Source organism: Oncorhynchus clarkii, chromosome 28 (genome assembly GCF_045791955.1).
Source record: "Oncorhynchus clarkii lewisi isolate Uvic-CL-2024 chromosome 28, UVic_Ocla_1.0, whole genome shotgun sequence".
NCBI classification, from domain to species: domain Eukaryota; kingdom Metazoa; phylum Chordata; class Actinopteri; order Salmoniformes; family Salmonidae; genus Oncorhynchus; species Oncorhynchus clarkii.
In genome coordinates, this window is record NC_092174.1 from 41,484,976 (window position 1) to 41,508,355 (window position 23,380).

Here is a 23,380-nt window from a genome sequence, read left to right on the forward strand (position 1 = left end):
AAATTTGCATAGGCTAACTATTGCGATCAATGTTATTTACCATCTTCTGCTTTTTATGAATCGGGGTAAAAAATAATATATAATTTCGATGTCCTCCCCCACCCCACACATTAATGTTACTTTCCTTACAGATCACAAAGACAGCTAATTTCCACTCCATTCATATGCAAATACTTTTGATTCATACACTGGCTTGTCTGGCTGTCATGTTTTCATTTTAAACAGGCCTTCCCTTATGTACACTGAAATAATATTATTTCAGTAGTCCTGCATTATAATACAAAATAAATCATAGCTCATTAGTACACCCTTGTGGTTGAATATATATATATATATTATATATATATTATTGTATGTAGGATACAACAATGAATAATGTTGAAGTAACAAATACCATCAAGGGATCTGTTACAATTTACAATAATGAACACCTTGTGAAACAGCTTTGAAAACCAATCTGGCAATATTTAAGATTTAAATACAGTACCAGTCAAAAGTTTGGACACACCTACTCATTCAAGGGTTTTTCTTTATTTTTTAAAATGTTTTACATTGTAGAATAATAGTGAAGACATCAAAACTATGTAGTAACCAACAAATTGTCCATCATTACTTTAAGACATGAAAGTTAGTCAATCTGGAACATTTCAAGAAATTTCAAGAAAGTTAATAGTTCAAGTGCTATTATGAAACTGGCTCTCAGGAAAGGGAGACCCAGAGTTACCTCTGCTGCAGAGGATAAGTTCTTTAGAGTTACCAGCCTCAGAAATTCCTGCCCCAAAAATGCTTCACAGAGTTCAAGTAACAGACACATCTCCGCATCAATTGTTCAGAGGAGACTGTGTGAATCAGGCCTTCATGGTTGAAAAAAACACTACTAAAGGACACCAATAATAAGAGGAGACATGCTTGGGCCGAGAAGCACGAGCAATGGACAATAGACAGGTGAAAATCTGTCCTTTAGTCTGATGAGTCCAAATTTTGTGATTTTTGGATCCAACTGCCGTGTCTTTGTGAGAGAGTAGGTGAATGGATGATCTCCGCACGTGTGGTTCCCACTGTGAAGCATGGAGAAGGAGGAGTGATGGTGTGGGTGTGCTTTGCTGGTGACACTGATTTATTTGGAATTCAAGGCACACATAACAGGCATGGCTACCACAGCATTATGCAGTGATACGCCATCTCATCTGGTTTGAGCTTATTGGGACTATCATTTGTTTTTCAACAGGACAATGACCCAACACACCTCCAGGCTGTGTAAGGGCTATTTGACCAAGAAAGAGAGTGATGGAGTGCTGCATTAGATGAACTGACCTCCAGTATCACTTATCCTCAACACAATTGAGATGGTTTGGGATGAGTTGGACCGTAGAGTGAAGGAAAAGCAGCCAACATGCGCTCAGCATATGTGGGAACTCCTTCAAGACTGTTAGAAAAGCATTCCAGGTGAAGCTGGCTGAGAAAATACCAAGAGTGTGCAAAGTTGTTGTCGTGTTTTTACTATCATTAACTGAAGACTTACAGTTTTTTTCATAGATTCTCTGTAATTAGTATTACGCGATCAACTGATTAATCATGTAACTAATTAACTAGGAAGTCAGGGCACCAAGGAAAAATATTCAGATTACAAGGTTATACAGGACCATTCTGGAAGAAAACCTGATGGAGTCTGCAAAAGACCTGAGACTGGGACGGAGATTTGTCTTCCAACAAGACAATGATCCAAAACATAAAGCAAAATCTACAATGGAATGGTTCAAAAATAAACATATCCAGGTGTTAGAATGGCCAAGTCAAAGTCCAGACCTAAATCCAATCGAGAATCTGTGGAAAGAACTGAAAACTGCTGTTCACAAATGCTCTCCATCCAACCTCACTGAGCTCGAGCTGTTTTGCAAGGAGGAATGGGAAAAAAATTTCAGTCTCTCAATGTGAAAAACTGATAGAGACATACCCCAAGCGACTTACAGCTGTAATCGCAGCAAAAGGTGGCGCTACAAAGTATTAACTTAAAGGGGCTGAATAATTTTGCACGCCCAATTTTTCAGTTTTTGATTTGTTAAAAAAGTTTGAAATATCCAATAAATGTCGTTCCACTTCATGATTGTGTCCCACTTGTTGTTGATTCTTCACAAAAAATACAGTTTTATATCTTTATGTTTGAAGCCTGAAATGTGGCAAAAGGTCGCAAAGTTCAAGGGGGCCGAATACTTTCGCAAGGCACTGTAATTTCCTAATATAACCTTTCAGATATTTTCCTATCTGATCCATAGTCTTCTGATTAATGAATGATTTACTTTACCTCACGTTAGTCTCATTCCAAACGTCGTAAATTGTTGGTTATCTGCACGAACCCAGTCTTTACTATGAGTCATCCATACATCAATTGTCTTAAATCATTTATTTATTACTAACTAAGTAATTCACAGAAATGCATAAACAAACAAACAAACAAACATGGTAAATGTAATGATAGGAGAATGTGCCCTGGTGGGCTAAACCGGCATGGCGGCTTGTTAGACAAAAGGGGAAGTGGGGATCGACTAAGAAGTCACTACAGAGTGATAATTACAACAATTGAAATGCTAATCCTTTACACATGAACACTCACTCATTCGGGAACAATTGCAATCAATATATATATTTACGCTCAGTGTGTCGTCTTGATCGCTGGTGAAAAGTTTGTTTCTTTTGTAGAATTGTCCGTCTCTATCCCTCTCTCTGTCTTGGTTATAGGGGATAGTTCAGAGTGACATTCATTCGTTTCGTTATAGAATGGATGTTTCGGCGGTTGTCGTTCTTCACGTTTAATGATACCGAATTCCTAGCTGTAGACTCGTAATTAATATCAAAGAATTGTTCTTATTCTGTCGGTATCGATAGTGTAAGAGGAATCCTCAGGAATTTACGACGTCTCTCTGACCACAGCAACCTAGTTGAAGGAGGCAAGGGGGAGGCAGGGAGAGGGGGATGGGGCTTGCTATACCCAAAGAGGCCAAAGTTATGACACTGTCATCAAGTCAAAGGGTGGCTACTTTTGAAGAATCTAACATCTAAAACATATCTTGATTTGTTTAACACTTTTTTGGTTGCTACGTGATTCCATATGTGTTATTTCATAGTGTTGATGTCTTCACTAGTATTCTACAATGTAGAAAATATAAAGAAAAACCCTTGAATGAGTAGGTGTGTCCAAACTTTTGACTGTTGGTGTATATAAACGTTGATATTTTGTTAGATATTTTGTCCGATTTTTTGTGCACTCACATGGCAATCATAGACTGTAATACATAATTCTGGTGTGTGGAATAGAGAGGAGGTTGATTCTGTGTGGATGGGAAGTTCTGCCTGTCACTTGTTCTCAACAGGCAGTCTCACTCGAAGAGTGAGACTGCAAAGTTCAGGCGCTGCTGCTCTTTTTGTTCTGAGGTGTTTGTAAAAATACAACATAAAATGTCAAGGTACTCCACATGTTGTGGAGTTAGTAAAAGTCAGAAATAGCGTTATAAATATTCACTTACCTTTGATGATCTTCATCAGAATGCACTCCCAGGAATCGCAGTTCCACAATAAATGTTTGTTTTGTTCAAATAAGTTCATCTTTATGTCCAAATACCTCCTTTTTGTTAGCGGGTTTAGTTCACCAATTCACAAGGCACGGGCAAGTCCAGACGAAAGTCCAGAAGAAAAGTCAAAAAAGTTATATTACAGTTCGTAGAAACATGTCAAACGATGTATAGAATCAATCTTTAGTATGTTTTTTCATAAATCTTCAATAATATTTCAACCGGACAATTCCTTAGTCTTTAGAAATGAAAAAGAACGCAGCTCGCCCTCACGTCCTCGCGCGTGACTTAGCTCATGGCATTCTGCCAGACCCCTTAGTCTAACAGCTCTTATTCGCTCCCCCTTAATAGTAGAAGCCTGCAACAAGGTTCTAAAGACTGTTGACAATACTACCCCCTATCCCAAACAGGTTTTAACAGTGACCCCAGCTAGGAGCGAAAGAGCGGCAAGGCTTCCCAGGTCTCGCCTTCCTTTTGTCCTTCTTCCAAGCGAAGTCATTCGCCCGGATGTCGAAGCACTTGGGTCTGCTTGATTCTCCTCCGGTGGCTCTCCTTCTGTTTCTCGTACACCTTGTCCATGTTCAGTCTTACCTTTATTGATAATAGAAATAACTGCAATTTTGGTTCATATTATATTAAAATACATCTTTTATATACAGAGCCTTGCGAAAGTATTCGGCCCCCTTGAACTTTGCGACCTTTTGCCACATTTCAGGCTTCAAACATAAAGATATAAAACTGTATTTTTTTGTGAAGAATCAACACCAAGTGGGACACAATCATGAAGTGGAACGACATTTATTGGATATTTCAAACTTTTTTAACAAATCAAAAACTGAACAATTGGGCGTGCAAAATTATTCAGCCCCTTTACTTTCAGTGCAGCAAACTCTCTCCAGAAGTTCAGTGAGGATCTCTGAATGATCCAATGTTGACCTAAATGACTAATGATGATAAATACAATCCACCTGTGTGTAATCAAGTCTCCGTATAAATGCACCTGCACTGTGATAGTCTCAGAGGTCCGTCAAAAGCGCAGAGAGCATCATGAAGAACAAGGAACACACCAGACAGGTCCGAGATACTGTTGTGAAGAAGTTTAAAGCCGGATTTGGATACAAAAAGATTTCCCAAGCTTTAAACATCCCAAGGAGCACTGTGCAAGCGATAATATTGAAATGGAAGGAGTATCAGACCACTGCAAATCTACCAAGACCTGGCCGTTCCTCTAAACTTTCAGCTCATACAAGGAGAAGACTAATCAGAGATGCAGCCAAGAGGCCCATGATCACTCTGGATGAACTGCAGAGATCTACAGCTGAGGTGGGAGACTCTGTCAATAGGACAACAATCAGTCGTGTATTGCACAAATCTGTACTTTATGGAAGAGTGGCAAGAAGAAAGCCATTTCTTAAAGATATCCATAAAAAGTGTTGTTTAAAGTTTGCCACAAGCCACCTGGGAGACACACCAAACATGTGGATGAAGGTGCTCTGGTCAGATGAAACCAAAATTGAACTTTTTGGCAACAATGCAAAACGTTATGTTTGGCGTAAAAGCAACACAGCTCATCACCCTGAACACACCATCCCCACTGTCAAACATGGTGGTGGCAGCATCATGGTTTGGGCCTGCTTTTCTTCAGCAGGGACAGAAAATTGATGGGAAGATGGATGGAGCCAAATACAGGACCATTCTGGAAGAAAACCTGATGGAGTCTGCAAAAGACCTGAGACTGGGACGGAGATTTGTCTTCCAACAAGACAATGATCCAAAACATAAAGCAAAATCTACAATGGAATGGTTCAAAAATAAACATATCCAGGTGTTAGAATGGCCAAGTCAAAGTCCAGACCTGAATCCAATCGAGAATCTGTGGAAAGAACTGAAAACTGCTGTTCACAAATGCTCTCCATCCAACCTCACTGAGCTCGAGCTGTTTTGCAAGGAGGAATGGGAAAAAATGTCAGTCTCTCGATATGAAAAACTGATAGAGACATACCCCAAGCGACTTACAGCTGTAATCGCAGCAAAAGGTGGCGCTACAAAGTATTAACTTAAGGGGGCTGAATAATTTTGCACGCCCAATTTTTCAGTTTTTGATTTGTTAAAAAAGTTTGAAATATCCAATAAATGTCGTTCCACTTCATGATTGTGTCCCACTTGTTGTTGATTCTTCACAAAAAAATACAGTTTTATATCTTTATGTTTGAAGCCTGAAATGTGGCAAAAGGTCGCAAAGTTCAAGGGGGCCGAATACTTTCGCAAGGCACTGTATATCTTAGGAGGGACAGAAAATAAATTAACAACAGACAATACTTTTTACCTGGTCGAAAACCTCTTCATCGTTCTGTCTCATCATCATCACCGAATGCCCGAAGGTGGTCCACGAAGACGTTCTGATTTGGTTCGACAACTTCCACCACATCAGGTCGAAATCTGATCAAAATTGAAGTGATCTCAAAGTACGTTATATAAAAATAGCAATAGACAAGTCAATCACAATTTTTTTTATACTAGAGTATTTGCAATCATTTTATATTCAATTGCATTGTTTACCTCAATAAACAGCTGCTGATCCCGTCCGTACAGCAGGCGATAGGGTGAGTGCTCTGGACGCCTGGACGCTGCTGTTGTGTGCAAATATAATTACGTTCAGGTTGTCCTCCCACCATTCCTGGTACCCGTTAAGGGACTTGCACATGGCAGTCCCGTTGGTCCGTTCATCCAAACCTGGAGTCACCATACATCTACACAATCACATTATATATAACTCACTGTACTATCAGTGTCAATTTCGAAAAAACTGCAAATTACTGGAGGCATATGCGAAACAATGCTACAACCATTACATTATTAACCACTAACATGTAAGCAAACATTGACTGAAACCAACTAGCCTAGAGCTAACAAGTGCTTAGCCAAGCTAAATTTGGTTAGCCTCAAGCTAGCGAAATGTTAAACGCTATCTTCGTACAAATATTAACACCAACACATTTTCTCGTGACATCACATATTTACATATATTACATAAAGTAAACTGAGCTTTTGTTCATAGAAAATAAAACAAATTTGATCTAAAACATTGTTGAAAAAAAGTACAGAATGTTCAGACGCCATCACTTCTCTTAAATGTAAACCATTAGCAACCTAGCCAACCTCCATTATGATACAATAAATGGGTTCATAAAATAACAAATGAAATAAAACATCAAAACATATGACCATAAATATGTATGTGTCACATATACACATGGCATATACTTGGGTACCACCTTGACATCTCTGATCTGCTTGCCTCAATAAATGAATGCTAGAACATTGGTAGCCAGTGTTAGCTATTTGTATCTAGTCTCCTAATAATTGCATAACGGTGCAAGTTAGACATGTTAACGTTTGTTTGCATGTGAGCATGACTTTTTGTTGTTGTCAATCCTGTCAATGTTGAGGGATCACACATGCCTCAGCACACATAGAAGGTTACTTTGCCTGCTTGCAAATGTGTGCTAAAAGTGGGTCTGTTTCATAGTATTTCTGATTTTTTTTGTTATTTATTTTATTACAGAAAACCACGGAACCACCACTGCAATATAGGCCTACACTCAGATAAAAAGGTGCTATCTACAACCTAAAAGGATTGTTCCACTGTCTCCATAGGAGAATCCGTTCTGGTCCCAGGTAGAACTCTTTCGGGCTCCATTCCACAGAGGGTTTTTCATGGAACCAAAAAGACTTCTACCTGGAACCAAAAAGGGTTGTCCTTTCGTGACAGGCAAAGAACCCTTTTGGAACCCCTTTCTCAAACATCTGCCTGGTAGCACCACCAACTTTGAAGGTTTTCATCAATCTCTGCTCAGACTTAAATAGCAGTGTTCCAAGAACCTCCACCAGGGGTGCTGTAGTATCCTCAAATGGACAAAAAAGGAGACACAAGAGGGCACCCCATATTCATTTTAGATCCCAAGGGGTCTTTATTTTCATACTTATGCTCTCACTCTCATCGCTATCTCATTTGCCATCCACTCATGTCTTTTCTTGGAAGTCCGTACACACACACACACACACACACACACACACACACACACACACACACACACACACACACACACACACACACACACACACACACACACACACACACACACACACATACAACTATAGCATCTTGTTTACATTTCTCACATTTTAGGCGTCCATCTTTGGCCTTGGTTGGATCATGTTGCAATGAGATGGACACAGAGGTATGTATGTACAGTCTTTTTCAGTCTGGTGTCAAATTAATTGAACAGGAGTAGAGGATGAGCATGCTTGTGGAGGGAGAGCAGTGTGGGTGGTGGGTAGAACAGCTGCAGGGACGGTGATTGGTTGCTCTGGCTCATCACTTATTGACTAAAAGAAAGATCGATTTAGAAATGATTTCAACCTTGCCATAGTTCAACAGCTGAAAAGCCTTCACTAACGTACTCCCAGAGATAGCAAGACATTTAGTATTCACTGAATGAAGTAGCCTCTCCATCCCCATTTACAATTTCATTCATCAATTAAACAAATTATACTATAGCACATTCAATTACATTATTGCTCCTCTACATTGCTGCTCCTCTATCTACCTTGTACAATACCATAATCATTGAATGAAGTAGCGTACTCGTACACATTTACAATTTAAATAAATGAATACTAGCCCATAGACTTACATTATTGCTCCTCGACATTGCTGCTCCTCTATCTACCTTGTACAATACCATAGTCATTTAAATGAATACTAGCCCATAGACTTACATTATTGTAGAATAGGCTATTCTGTTATCCACACTATATTTAGATATCGTTTTGATTTCATTGCTCTTGTCAGGCATGATTTTAAGGTCTTCGATCGAAATTATAAGTTGTACCTCGTTCCCTTCTTCAGTGAAAAGTAGTTATGCATCCCACATTCAATTCCGTTCGAGTGTGAATGCGTAGGCCTAGAGACAGTGGAAAAATAAACCCATAGCTCCAGCACACAGTGGAATGTAGGGGTAGTGTATTACAATGTAAAATATGTACATGTATATATCCTATAGCCCCATGTGTGTATATTTTCATTTACAATGTAATTCATCCATGAAATAAATAATACTAGCACATCAAATTACGTTATTATTGTACACTAGTCTACTCCCCTATCGACATAGTAAAGAATATTGCCTATGCTCGTTGTAGACAAAAAGTTATTATTTTCAAATCAACCAAATTTGCCTTAGCAACACAGTAGGGCTAAATATTTCCTAGTGATATCACAACTTAAATATAACCTGCTTACTCCTCAGTCGGATCAAGGACATCTTGGTAATTCTTTTCATCGTCTCTAAGGAAACTATCTTGGCCAGACACTCTCGTAAATCGAGTGCACGGACCCCCTGGGAAAGCCTATGAACTCCTCTATTCGACTGAAAGCCACGGACACAACTCTTATTGGTTCTCTGATGTAGGCTACTGGGAACTGGTAACAACACAGTCTGTGATTGGCTAACAATATTTAGATCTGTATACAGCGAGATAGGACAACATACCATGCCATGAGTTGTTGAGGGAAAGACAGATGACCTATAGATTGGACATCATCTTTTATAGGCCATTAGCTATAACAGGAAATACACAAGCGGTGGCTCAAGGTGGCTACTTTGGCATGTCGGCGTGCACAGGAAAAACGTTAAGTTTCTAACATTTATGGTTTAATACATTTAAATATAAACTATGCACCTTATGACTTTCATTAACACGCAGGCGTCACGCAGACGTTAGCAAGGCGTTTGTATCATATCATGTCAGTCAAACGTTCAATGGTAGGCGACAGCAGTTGTCTAGGCTTAATTCTGGCACATATCATCCCCCACAGACGAGCCATGCAATGATTTACATCCAGACCTACAGTATGTCAGGCTTGAATTCGCCATGCCAAAAGTTTTCCCCCAGTTGCATGAACAATGAGGATATTTACTGCGATTTCGCATTGTGATTACATTGTGAAAGATGTCTTCAATCATCACACATTTGATCACACATGGGATGGAAATTATAGACATTTGATGTTCAGTCAATTTTAATGGGTACTGCAAGTGTGTTGTCTAATGTGAAAACACTGTAATGTCGCATACTACATTCAAAGGGCAATTTTGAAACATGTATCGTAAATGTTTTGCAATTGGATGAACTGGTTGTTAAAATAACTACATTGAAACGATATAATTATTTTGTGTTTTTATGATTAAACCAATGTACTCATTATATTTCACAGTTAACGTATATTTTGAATGGTTGTGTGGTGAAAGATGTCTACAAACAAAATTAATGCACAATGAAAGGCACAATATGTATGACTAGCTGCGTTACAAGTGTTACCAGTTTTTAGTTCTGTACTACTAAAATTCTCCACATACTTGTGAAAATAGTACCAAAGCAATAAAAAAAAAATAGTAATAAAGACAGACAATAAATTAGAAAAATAGTGCGCCTGTTGAATAACAAGCACAGTAAATTAGCAAAATGCCTCGGAAATAAGTGATCCAACTTGAGTGTTTATTCCCATTTATTGAATGTCTGTGTTCTATGATGACCATCATTTCTTTGCCAACATATTTTTCATAAAAGTTATAAGGAATGGAAAATCAAATCAAAGTTTATTTGTCACGTGCGCCGAATACAACAGGCATAGGTAGACCTTACAGTGAAATGCTGAATACAACAGGTGTAGGTAGACCTTACAGTGAAATGCTGAATACAACAGGTGTAGGTAGACCTTACAGTGAAATGCTGAATACAACAGGTGTGGGTAGACCTTACAGTGAAATGCTGAATACAACAGGTGTAGGTAGACCTTACAGTGAAATGCTGAATACAACAGGTGTAGGTAGACCTTACAGTGAAATGCTGAATACAACAGGTGTAGTAGACCTTACAGTGAAATGCTGAATACAACAGGTGTAGGTAGACCTTACAGTGAAATGCTGAATACAACAGGTGTAGTAGACCTTACAGTGAAATGATTACTTACAGGCTCTAACCAATAGTGCAAAAAAGGTATTAGGTGAACAATAGGTAAGTAAAGAAATGAAACAACAGTAAAAAGACAGGCTATATACAGTAGCAAGGCTACATACAGTAGCAAGGCTATATATAGTAGAGAGGCTATATATAGTAGCGAGGCTATAAAAGTAGCGAGGCTACATACAGACACCGGTTAGTCAGGTTGATTAAGGTAGTCTGTACTTGTAGATTTGGTTAAAGTAACTATGCATATATGATGAACAGAGAGTAGCAGTAGAGTAAAGAGGGGGTGGTGGGTGGTGGGACACAATGCAGATAGCCCGGTTAGCCAATGTGCGGGAGCACTGGTTGGTCGGGCCAATTGAGGTAGTATGTACATTAATATATAGTTAAAGTGACTATGCATATAAGATAAACAGAGAGTAGCAGCAGCGTAAAAGAGGGATGGGGGGGCACACAATGCAAATAGTCTGGGTAACCATTTGGTTACCTGTTCCGGAGTCTTATCGCTTGGGGGTAAAAACTGTTGAGAAGCCTTTTTGTCCTAGACTTGGCACTGAATAGAAAAGGGTGAACAATGGAAAAGGGTGTAGCTAGTTCTATTCTATTGTTTTCTTTTATTCGGTGTTACTGAAAATAACAGGTTTTCCCTCCCCTTGCATTCATGCTCCTCCACACCACTGATGTCAACAATGTCGAGCTGTCAGTGGTGAGGCGCGTCGTAGCTTCAAGGGTGTGCGCGCTCTCGACACAGCAGGAAATATGGCGGCGCTCATGACTCTCACCCAGGTAACTCCAAATGCGTACTTTCCAGATGTTTTTGCTATGGTTAAATGGTGTACATTAGCTAGTCATTCACACATCTCGAAAGTGATTGAATTATATGGTAACCACTAGCCGAGAAGTCATAGATTGATGCATGTCCCCTTGTTAGCTGTCTAGCTAGCTGTTAGCATTTTCGCCTGCAATAGGAAGGGAGCCGACAATGTAGCTCAGTTGGTGTAGCTAAATGATTGCTATCTAGCTGTAGCTATGTTTTCCTAATATCATGAATCACATTGACAATCAATGTTTTACTATCGTAGTTGTGTCAGTAACACTATCACTGTCAAACAATTAGCTACTAGTCTATTTGAAGTTAGCTTGCAGCCAAGTCACCAAAAGTTGAACTGTTAGCTGTTAGCTCCAGTGTTTGTTAGCTCAGCTGTAATTTCCTTCTTTATCTTCCTAATCGTCACTGTTCACACCGTTTCTTATGGCTGTTGACTTGCTCATCTTTATTACAAGTAATGTGGGTTGCTCTACTTAAAAGAGATGGTCATGGCAGACTTGAAACCACTTCATACTGACAGTGGCACAGACTTAGACACTGTTGATTCGCTGTAACTTCACCTGTGACAACATAGGTTACATCTTTCAAGTCTTCCCAAAAATGTGTTGAATGTAAGTAGACCAAAATGTGTAAGTAAACGTGCTAGTTTTTTATTATTTTTTAAAAACTATATCTCCCCTGACGTTTCTTGATTTCTCTGCAGTTATCGAGTGGAAACCCAGTTTACGAAGTCTACTACAGACAGGTGAATGAATGATAATTTGTGCCATTCGTGTTTTGTTTGTTACACCTAAAATGTTGTCAATTTATTTGGTATGTCTCTACATAAGCTATAGCCACTCTGCTCCTTCCTACAATTCATTACAATGCAGTTCCAATTAGGGACGTGACAAATGGACAATATTGCTTTTAAGGTTTAAACGGCCATTTTTTTTATAAATCGGTTTTCCGTTAAAACGATAAGAAAACATCATACAATTCCACATTAATTTACAATGCAGAATAATGGTGCTATTACATATGTATGACCGCAAGGGCTGATTAATGAAGTTATATCTACCGTAACCCGTTACAGACAGAACGCAGCTACAGTATATCATGTCGATAGCGACAATTGATAACTTTTCAGACAATTAAAAAAACCGTGCCGCATCAGGTCTGTACCTTTGCAGCGCCGCAGCTCGATATTATTTGGTTGACGGTTCTGATTGCCGAGTGATGGATTTGAGTCCCACTTCAGAAGCGACATTCCTTTACAGACAAGTAAAACGTCCGTTCATATCACCAGACAATGTTTCGTGTCGGCATTTGAAAACCCGTAGTGTAGCATACCCTCACAGACAATCAAACATGCAGTAGCGGAGACGCTTTCAAGGGGCCACATCCCAATACGTCTGAAAAGCGTAATCGATACAGGCTACTGTAATTTCATATGAGACCAAAACTAAGAGTAGGTTACCCCTCTAAGACATCGGTGCGGTGAATAGGCTAGGATACTATACACACAACAGACCGAAGACTGAACACACTTGCTTCATTAGCGAGCAGACAGGCCAGGGAGAGAGAGGCAGAAGCGTGCTCATATGTTTTGGTAATCTTCATCTTGCAGTGTTTTGTCATGCCTTGCAAATTCACCAAGTAGTGTCCGTTTTGCCTCTTCCTCTCTGGTTGTATTTGAATTGCACAACTTCCCCAGGCCTTTCCAGCCTATTGGCTATAACACAGAAAATAATGTATTGTTATAACTGAACTGTGATTTATAATTAAGTGGGGGTAAAATAAATGGTTTTTCGGTTAGGGATTTTTTGTTAACGTTAAAAGGATCCCAATGTTCCAACTTTTACACCCAATAAGTGTTGCAGTTCTAATGTTGCAGAGTGGCTGTATACAGGGCTAATGTTGCAGAGTGGCTGTATACAGGGCTAATGTTGCAGAGTGACTGTATACAGGGCTAATGTTGCAGAGTGGCTGTATACAGGGCTAATGTTGCAGAGTGGCTGTATACAGGGCTAATGAGCAGAGTGGCTGTATACAGGGCTAATGTTGCAGAGTGGCTGTATACAGGGCTAATGAGCAGAGTGGCTGTATACAGGGCTAATGAGCAGAGTGGCTGTATACAGGGCTAATGTTGCAGAGTGGCTGTATACAGGGCTAATGTTGCAGAGTGGCTGTATACAGGGCTAATGTTGCAGAGTGGCTGTATACAGGGCTAATGTTACAGAGTGGCTGTATACAGGGCTAATGTTGCAGAGTGGCTTTATACAGGGCTAATGAGCAGAGTGGCTGTATACAGGGCTAATGTTGCAGAGTGACTGTATACAGGGCTAATGTTGCAGAGTGGCTGTATACAGGGCTAATGTTGCAGAGTGGCTGTATACAGGGCTAATGTTGCAGAGTGGCTGTATACAGGGCTAATGAGCAGAGTGGCTGTATACAGGGCTAATGTTGCAGAGTGGCTGTATACAGGGCTAATGAGCAGAGTGGCTGTATACAGGGCTAATGTTGCAGAGTGGCTGTATACAGGGCTAATGTTGCAGAGTGGCTGTATACAGGGCTAATGTTGCAGAGTGGCTGTATACAGGGCTAATGAGCAGAGTGGCTGTATACAGGGCTAATGTTGCAGAGTGGCTGTATACAGGGCTAATGAGCAGAGTGGCTGTATACAGGGCTAATGAGCAGAGTGGCTGTATACAGGGCTAATGTTGCAGAGTGGCTGTATACAGGGCTAATGTTGCAGAGTGGCTGTATACAGGGCTAATGTTGCAGAGTGGCTGTATACAGGGCTAATGAGCAGAGTGGCTGTATACAGGGCTAATGTTGCAGAGTGGCTGTATACAGGGCTAATGAGCAGAGTGGCTGTATACAGGGCTAATGTTGCAGAGTGGCTGTATACAGGGCTAATGTTGCAGAGTGGCTGTATACAGGGCTAATGTTGCAGAGTGGCTGTATACAGGGCTAATGTTGCAGAGTGGCTGTATACAGGGCTAATGAGCAGAGTGGCTGTATACAGGGCTAATGTTGCAGAGTGGCTGTATACAGGGCTAATGTTGCAGAGTGGCTGTATACAGGGCTAATGTTGCAGAGTGGCTGTATACAGGGCTAATGAGCAGAGTGGCTGTATACAGGGCTAATGTTGCAGAGTGGCTGTATACAGGGCTAATGTTGCAGAGTGGCTGTATACAGGGCTAATGTTGCAGAGTGGCTGTATACAGGGCTAATGTTGCAGAGTGGCTGTATACAGGGCTAATGTTGCAGAGTGGCTGTATACAGGGCTAATGTTGCAGAGTGGCTGTATACAGGGCTAATGTTGCAGAGTGGCTGTATACAGGGCTAATGAGCAGAGTGGCTGTATACAGGGCTAATGAGCAGAGTGGCTGTATACAGGGCTAATGTTGCAGAGTGGCTTTATACAGGGCTAATGAGCAGATTGGCTGTATACAGGGCTAATGAGCAGAGTGGCTGTATACAGGGCTAATGAGCAGATTGGCTGTATACAGGGCTAATGTTGCAGAGTGGCTGTATACAGGGCTAATGAGCAGAGTGGCTGTATACAGGGCTAATGTTGCAGAGTGGCTGTATACAGGGCTAATGAGCAGAGTGGCTGTATACAGGGCTAATGTTGCAGAGTGGCTGTATACAGGGCTAATGAGCAGAGTGGCTGTATACAGGGCTAATGAGCAGAGTGGCTGTATACAGGGCTAATGAGCAGAGTGGCTGTATACAGGGCTAATGAGCAGAGTGGCTGTATACAGGGCTAATGTTGCAGAGTGGCTGTATACAGGGCTAATGAGCAGAGTGGCTGTATACAGGGCTAATGAGCAGAGTGACTGTATACAGGGCTAATGTTGCAGAGTGGCTGTATACAGGGCTAATGTTGCAGAGTGGCTGTATACAGGGCTAATGAGCAGAGTGGCTGTATACAGGGCTAATGTTGCAGAGTGGCTGTATACAGGGCTAATGTTGCAGAGTGGCTGTATACAGGGCTAATGAGCAGAGTGGCTGTATACAGGGCTAATGAGCAGAGTGACTGTATACAGGGCTAATGAGCAGAGTGACTGTATACAGGGCTAATGAGCAGAGTGACTGTATACACGGCTAATGAGCAGAGTGACTGTATACAGGGCTAATGAGCAGAGTGACTGTATACAGGGCTAATGAGCAGAGTGGCTGTATACAGGGCTAATGAGCAGAGTGACTGTATACAGGGCTAATGTTGCAGAGTGGCTGTATACAGGGCTAATGAGCAGAGTGGCTGTATACAGGGCTAATGTTGCAGAGTGACTGTATACCGGGCTAATGTTGCAGAGTGGCTGTATACAGGGCTAATGTTGCAGAGTGGCTGTATACAGGGCTAATGTTGCAGAGTGACTGTATACAGGGCTAATGTTGCAGAGTGGCTGTATACAGGGCTAATGAGCAGAGTGGCTGTATACAGGGCTAATGTTGCAGAGTGGCTGTATACAGGGCTAATGAGCAGAGTGACTGTATACAGGGCTAATGTTGCAGAGTGGCTGTATACAGGGCCAATGAGCAGAGTGACTGTATACAGGGCTAATGAGCAGAGTGACTGTATACAGGGCTAATGAGCAGAGTGACTGTATACAGGGCTAATGAGCAGAGTGACTGTATACAGGGCTAATGAGCAGAGTGGCTGTATACAGGGCTAATGTTGCAGAGTGACTGTATACAGGGCTAATGTTGCAGAGTGGCTGTATACAGGGCTAATGAGCAGAGTGGCTGTATACAGGGCTAATGTTGCAGAGTGGCTGTATACAGGGCTAATGAGCAGAGTGACTGTATACAGGGCTAATGTTGCAGAGTGGCTGTATACAGGGCCAATGAGCAGAGTGACTGTATACAGGGCTAATGAGCAGAGTGACTGTATACAGGGCTAATGAGCAGAGTGACTGTATACAGGGCTAATGTTGCAGAGTGGCTGTATACAGGGCCAATGAGCAGAGTGACTGTATACAGGGCTAATGAGCAGAGTGACTGTATACAGGGCTAATGAGCAGAGTGACTGTATACAGGGCTAATGTTGCAGAGTGGCTGTATACAGGGCTAATGAGCAGAGTGACTGTATACAGGGCTAATGTTGCAGAGTGGCTGTATACAGGGCTAATGAGCAGAGTGACTGTATACAGAAGCACAACCAGCTGATTACATTACCTCCATTCCGTTCCCCCATTGAAGGTGGATCTGGGAGACACTGGGACAGTAGGAGCTGCAGATGCAGCTCAGTTCCTGAAGAAATCAGGCCTTTCAGACAGTACCTTAGGAAAAGTGAGTAGCAGACACACACACACACACACACACACACACACCACGCTCAGTAAACTGCACACTTCATATCCAAGACTCCAACTACGTACAGTTACACCATATTATTTGACCATTTTCAGATCTGGGATTTGGCCGATCCAGAAAGGAAGGGCTTCTTGGACAAACGGGTAAATAAAATGAACCTCTATTACTTCTTACTACCAATTCATTAATGATTTCCCACATGAACCATTGACCAGATCCTCTGTTCCTCCCAGGGTTTCTTTATAGCGTTGAGGTTGGTGGCCTCAGCTCAGGGTGGCAACGACATCAGTCTCAACAACCTCAATCAGACTCTAGCAGCACCCAAGTTTGTGAGTGATACTTTACTTACTTACCACCAACTATATTGTCCTCGTAGGGAACGTGTGTTTGTAGTGTCCTATGTATTATTATGTTTTTAAACAAAAGTAGAAACATGCACTTGATCGTCTCAATCATTTCAGCAATGAACACAAGATGAATGAGTTATCTAGCTAACCCGCCTATATAATCTGAAATATCTTTGTTTTAGCAGTTTCAGTTTTAAATAGGAATGGTCCAATTGACTCAACAACCAAAAAACACATGTCTAAGTTTATCTTTCTTAATGTATCAGAAAATCAACAGTTATTTCTGGTTGTTTATTAAAGTTAGCTGGCGGTTGATACCCCTCTGTTGATCTTATCTTCATTGGGGTAATCTCAGTCGTCATATCAGTTAAGAACTACCGTGGTCTTTATTGAAACAATCTAAGTTGTTTTTTGTATTGTTGCAGAGAGACACAAATACTCCGTTGCTCAGCACATCGCTGAGTACACCTTCATCTGATTCCCACTGGGCTGTAAGGGTGAGCATTCATACCTGTTGTACGTAGAAATTAATCAATCAATGATAGATATGCTGTGCCTTCAGAAAGCATTCATATCATATCAAATCAAAGTTTATTTGTCACGTGCGCCGAATACAACAGGTGTAGGTAGACCTTACAGTGAAATGCTGAATACAACAGGTGTAGGTAGACCTTACAGTGAAATGCTGAATACAACAGGTGTAGTAGACCTTACAGTGAAATGCTGAATACAACAGGTCTAGTAGACCTTACAGTGAAATGCTGAATACAACAGGTGTAGTAGACCTTACATTGAAATGCTGAATACAACAGGTGTAGTAGACCTTACAGTGAAATGCTGAATACAACAGGTGTAGTAGACCTCACAGTGAAATGCTGAATACAACAGGTGTAGTAGACCTTACAGTGAAATGCTGAATACAACAGGTGTAGTAGACCTTACAGTGAAATGCTGAATACAACAGGTGTAGTAGACCTTACAGTGAAATGCTGAATACAACAGGTGTAGTAGACCTTACAGTGAAATGCTGAATACAACAGGTGTAGTAGACCTTACAGTGAAATGCTGAATACAACAGGTGTAGGTAGACCTTACAGTGAAATGCTGAATACAACAGGTGTAGGTAGACCTTACAGTGAACTGCTGAATACAACAGGTGTAGTAGACCTTACAGTGAAATGCTGAATACAACAGGTGTAGTAGACCTTACAGTGAAATGCTGAATACAACAGGAGTAGGTAGACCTTACTGTGAAATGCTGAATACAACAGGTGTAGGTAGACCTTACAGTGAAATGCTGAATACAACAGGTGTAGTAGACCTTACAGTGAACTGCTGAATACAACAGGTGTAGTAGACCTTACAGTGAAATGCTGAATACAACAGGTGTAGGTAGACCTTACAGTGAAATGCTGAATACAACAGGTGTAGGTAGACCTTACAGTGAAATGCTGAATACAACAGGTGTAGTAGACCTTACAGTGAAATGCTGAATACAACAGGTGTAGTAGGTAGACCTTACAGTGAAATGCTGAATACAACAGGTGTAGTAGGTAGACCTTACAGTGAAATGCTGAATACAACAGGTGTAGGTAGACCTTACAGTGAAATGCTGAATACAACAGGTGTAGGTAGACCTTACAGTGAAATGCTTAATACAACAGGTGTAGTAGATCTTACAGTGAAATGCTGAATACAACAGGTGTAGTAGACCTCACAGTGAAATGCTGAATACAACAGGTGTAGGTAGACCTTACAGTGAAATGCTGAATACAACAGGTGTAGGTAGACCTTACAGTGAAATGCTGAATACAACAGGTGTAGTAGACCTCACAGTGAAATGCTGAATACAACAGGTGTAGGTAGACCTTACAGTGAAATGCTGAATACAACAGGTGTAGTAGACCTTACAGTGAAATGCTGAATACAACAGGTGTAGGTAGACCTTACAGTGAGATGCTGAATACAACAGGTGTAGTAGACCTTACAGTGAAATGCTGAATACAACAGGTGTAGGTAGACCTCACAGTGAAATGCTGAATACAACAGGTGTAGGTAGACCTCACAGTGAAATGCTGAATACAACAGGTGTGGGTAGACCTTACAGTGAAATGCTGAATACAACAGGTGTAGTAGACCTTACAGTGAAATGCTGAATACAACAGGTGTAGGTAGACCTTACCGTGAAATGCTGAATACAACAGGTGTAGTAGACCTTACAGTGAAATGCTGAATACAACAGGTGTAGGTAGACCTTACAGTGAAATGATTACTTACAGGCTCTAACCAATAGTGCAAAAAGGTATTAGGTGAACAATAGGTAAGTATCCTTATTCCACATTTTGTTGTGTTATAGCCTGAATTCAAAATGGATTAGCCAGCTAGCTGGGTAATGATGACAAAATGGTTAATGATGACAAAATGAAAACGTGTTTTTCAATTTTCTTTTAGAAAATGAAATACAGAAATATCTAATTTACGTACATAGTAAGTATTCACACACCTGAGTCAATACGTCTTAGAATCAATCACTTTTGGCAGCGATTACAGCTGTGAGTCATTCTGGGTAAGTCTGTAAGAGGTTTGCACACCTGCATTGTAAACATCTTGCCCAGTATTCTTTTCTAAATTCTTCAAGCTCTGTCAAATTGGATGTTGATCATTGCTAGACAACCATTTTCAAGTCTTTCCATCGATTTTCAGGCAGATTTAAGTCAAAACTGTCCACCGTCTTCTTGGTAAACAACTCCAGTGTAGATTTGGCCTTCTGTTTTAGGTTATTGTCGTGCTGAAAGGTGAATTCAACTCCCAGTATCTGGTGGAAAGCAGACTGACCAGGTTTTCCGGTCATGAAAATCCTGGATAATTCATGGATTTTTTTTTTTTTAAATGGTGTTTTCCATGCCTGGAAAAGTTTAGGAACATTATGAAATCCAAAAAGTAATGGAAATTCATTTCTGTTAATGTAATTTATTTAGGCACAGTTTTAAAATACTTTATCGATCAAAATCAAAGGTATCAGCCAGGATCGGAGTGTCATTTGGCGCTCATCACCTGCGTGTTTGTGAGACAGGTGAGCAGTTGTTCAAGGAGAGTCCATTTACAGCAGCAGGTGGAACTAGCCTATAAAATATGATAAGGAACAGACTAATAGCTATGTAGCCAATTCAAAACATATCGTGTACCCTCTAGTTGACTGTTTAACTATTATTAGCATGTTTTCGTCATGTCCCCCAAAAACTTTACAACAACACTTGCGAACACTATTATTGCACACAGAGTGAGTCCATGCAACATATTATGTGACTCGTTAAGCACATTTCTACTCCTGAATGTATTTAGGCTTGCCTTAATTAACCTCTTACGGATATTGAGACGCTTGCTTCTCTCCTAGCCAATAGCCTGGGGAAATGCAGAGTGGCAAATTCAAATAGTACGAGATAAAAACTCAAACTTTCATTAAATCACACATGCAGGGTACCCCAATTAAAGCTACACTCGTTGTGAATCCAGCCAACATGTCAGATTTTAAAAATGCTTTTCGGCGAAAGCATAAGAAGCTATTATCTGATAGCATGCACCCCCCCCCCCCCCCCCCCCCCCCCCTCCCAAGGGGGTTGAATACTTATGGACTCGAGACATTTCAGCTTTTCATTTTTAATTAATTTGCAAAGAAATTGTAAAAACATGATTCCATTTTGGCATTATGTGATATTATGTGTAGGCCAGTAACAACAATTCTCAATTGAATCCATTTTAAATCAGGCTCTAACACAATAAAATGTGGTAAAATTCTAGGGGTATGAATCATTTTTGAAGTCATTGTTTGTAGAACACATACCTTTTGTTAAACAATTGACCTATACATGTTTGACAATGTATTTTTTTTAATGTTGGAGAAATGCAGTGAGCTTAAATCCACAAAGTGATGACCAGAATTATGATGATTATAAACAGGCATAAGTCAATACTGCACCATTGGTAGATGGGTCCTCTGAGCTTCTCTTTCAATTGGTTTTGAGAAGGAGGTGAGGAGTAACCCCATGTAACATCTCTCTCTGTCTCCCTCTTTCCCTGTTTCTCTCTCCCTCTGTCTCTCTCTCTCTCTCTCTCTCCCTGTCTCTCTCTCCCTGTCTCTCTCTCTCCCCCTCTCTCTCTCTCCCTGTCTCTCTCTCTCCCTGTCTCTCTCTCTCCCTGTCTCTCTCTCTCTCTCCCTGTCTCTCTCTCTCACTGTCTCTCTCTCTCACTGTCTCTCTCTCTCTCACTGTCTCTCTCTCTCACTGTCTCTCTCTCTCACTGTCTCTCTCTCTCTCACTGTCTCTCTCTCTCTCTCTCCCTGTCTCTCTCTCTCTCTCCCTGTCTCTCTCTCTCTCTCCCTGTCTCTCTCTCTCCCTGTCTCTCTCTCTCTCTCTCTCTCCGTTTCGCTCGCTCTCTCTCTCTCTCTCTCCATCTCTCTCCCTGTCTCTGTCTCTCTCCCTGTTTCTCTCTCCCTCTCTCTCTCCCTGTCTCTCTCTCCCTGTCTCTCTTTCCCTGACTCTCTTTCCCTGACTCTGTTTCCCTCTCTCTCTCCCTGTCTCTCTCTTTCCCTGGCTCTCTTTCCCTCTCTCTTTCCCTGTCTCTCTCTCTCTCTGTCTCTATCTTTCCCTGTCTTGCCTTTCCTCCAGTCTGATGAAAAAAGGAAGTTTGATGGCATCTTTGAAAGTCTTCTACCAGTCAACGGTCTTTTGTCTGGAGACCAAGTCAAACCTGTCCTGATCAACTCCAAACTACCCATGGATGTGTTAGGAAGGGTAAGCACATGACAAGGTTCTGTCCAAAAACAATCCCTGCCCCCTAGGCCATACCCCCTACCCCCTAGCCCCTACCCCACCCCATCCCCTAGCCCCTACCCCACCCCCTAGCCACTACCCTAGCCCCTAGCCCCTACCCCACCCCCTACCACCTACCCCCTACCCCTTAGCCCCTACCCCATGGCCCCTAGAAAACTCCCTACCACCTAGCCCCTACCCCACCCCCTAGCCCCCACCCCCTAGCCCCTACCCCCTAGCCCCTACCCCACCCCCTAGCCCCTACCCCCTAGCCATTTCATTGGATAGGTATGTGGTAACAGTGGGAAAGCTAGAGCTTATATTGTTGTTATATTCTGTTCTGTAGATTTGGGACCTCGGTGACGTGGATAAAGATGGACACTTGGACAGAGAGGAGTTTTCAGTGGTAAGTTGATTGGAGGAGAGAGCTCATGGAGTTAAGACGCCAATTAGCCTGGTTACACCTTGCATTAACATGTGGTTTTCGTCATCCTTTCATGACAATCCAATCACTAAGACACACCTACGCAAGGTATAAATGGGGCAAATGAAGTTTGCTGAACTGTTTTCTCCTTTCCCCTCCAGGCCATGCACCTGGTGTACAGGGCTATGGAGAAGGAGCCTGTCCCTTCCGTCCTACCCTCCTCCCTCATCCCTCCATCCAAGAGGAAGAAGTCTGCGGGGGCTCTGCCTGGCGCCGTCTCCGTCCTGCCTCCCTTGTCTGCCCTCTCAGGCCTGTCTGGTCTGTCTCGGACAGTCAGCTCTCCTCCCCTGCCCGGCGCTGTAGCGGCTCTGCCTGGCTTGTCTGGTCTGTCTCGGACAGCAAACTCTCCTCCTCTCAAAGACACCCTACACTCCACTCCATCTCACAGAAGCATCACCTCCATCAACAGCGCTGGCAGTCTCTCTCCTAAACCTTCGTTCAAAGCCCCCTCACAGGTACGGTACAGTACAGAGTACAGTATCAATCCACACCCTGCCTGGTGAATGGGTCGGAATGCTGTTACACTGTCCCATCTGTGTCACAAATGACACACTATTCCCTAATCCCTATGTAGTGCACTCTTTTTGACGAGAACCCTATGCGGTTGTGAGATTTGACGATTTTCGCCTTTAATGTTATTGCAGACTGTCCTTGATTCCCTCTAATTATTTGACTAGCACATTGAGAAGGCATTAGGGTTCATCCTCGGACTGTCGGCAGGGTAGGTAACGAATCTCAGAAAGTGTAAGAGGCGGCTGTGCTTTTCTTAGTAAAGCCAGGACGTCGTTCAGTCTTCCTCCCTGTTCCTGAGAAGTCTGTTAAGGGTTACAGCAGCTATATACCAACCTGAATTTCCTCTACCTCCTATACCCACTGGAATGGTTCATCTGTCATAAACCCTAACTCTTCACCCACTGGTTCATCTGTCATAAACCCTAACTCTTCACCCACTGGTTCATCTGTCATAAACCCTAACTCTTCACCCACTGGTTCATCTGTCATAAACC

At 41.7% G+C, this 23,380-nt stretch overlaps 1 protein-coding gene across 2 annotated transcripts in view; it reads left to right on the forward strand.

Annotated features, from left to right (window-relative positions):
• The first annotated feature begins 11,296 nt into the window (after positions 1-11,296).
• Positions 11,297-23,380, forward strand: part of LOC139387007 (epidermal growth factor receptor substrate 15-like 1) — a 66,184-nt gene continuing 54,100 nt past the window's right edge. For both annotated transcript variants that reach the window (XM_071132950.1, XM_071132951.1), the window contains exons 1-9: positions 11,297-11,384; positions 12,131-12,172; positions 16,621-16,710; positions 16,830-16,877; positions 16,968-17,063; positions 17,507-17,578; positions 21,746-21,871; positions 22,236-22,295; positions 22,475-22,828. In XM_071132950.1, the coding sequence (XP_070989051.1) occupies positions 11,358-11,384; positions 12,131-12,172; positions 16,621-16,710; positions 16,830-16,877; positions 16,968-17,063; positions 17,507-17,578; positions 21,746-21,871; positions 22,236-22,295; positions 22,475-22,828 (915 nt within the window). In that variant the 5' untranslated portion in view covers positions 11,297-11,357. The remainder of the gene's footprint in view (positions 11,385-12,130; positions 12,173-16,620; positions 16,711-16,829; positions 16,878-16,967; positions 17,064-17,506; positions 17,579-21,745; positions 21,872-22,235; positions 22,296-22,474; positions 22,829-23,380) is intronic.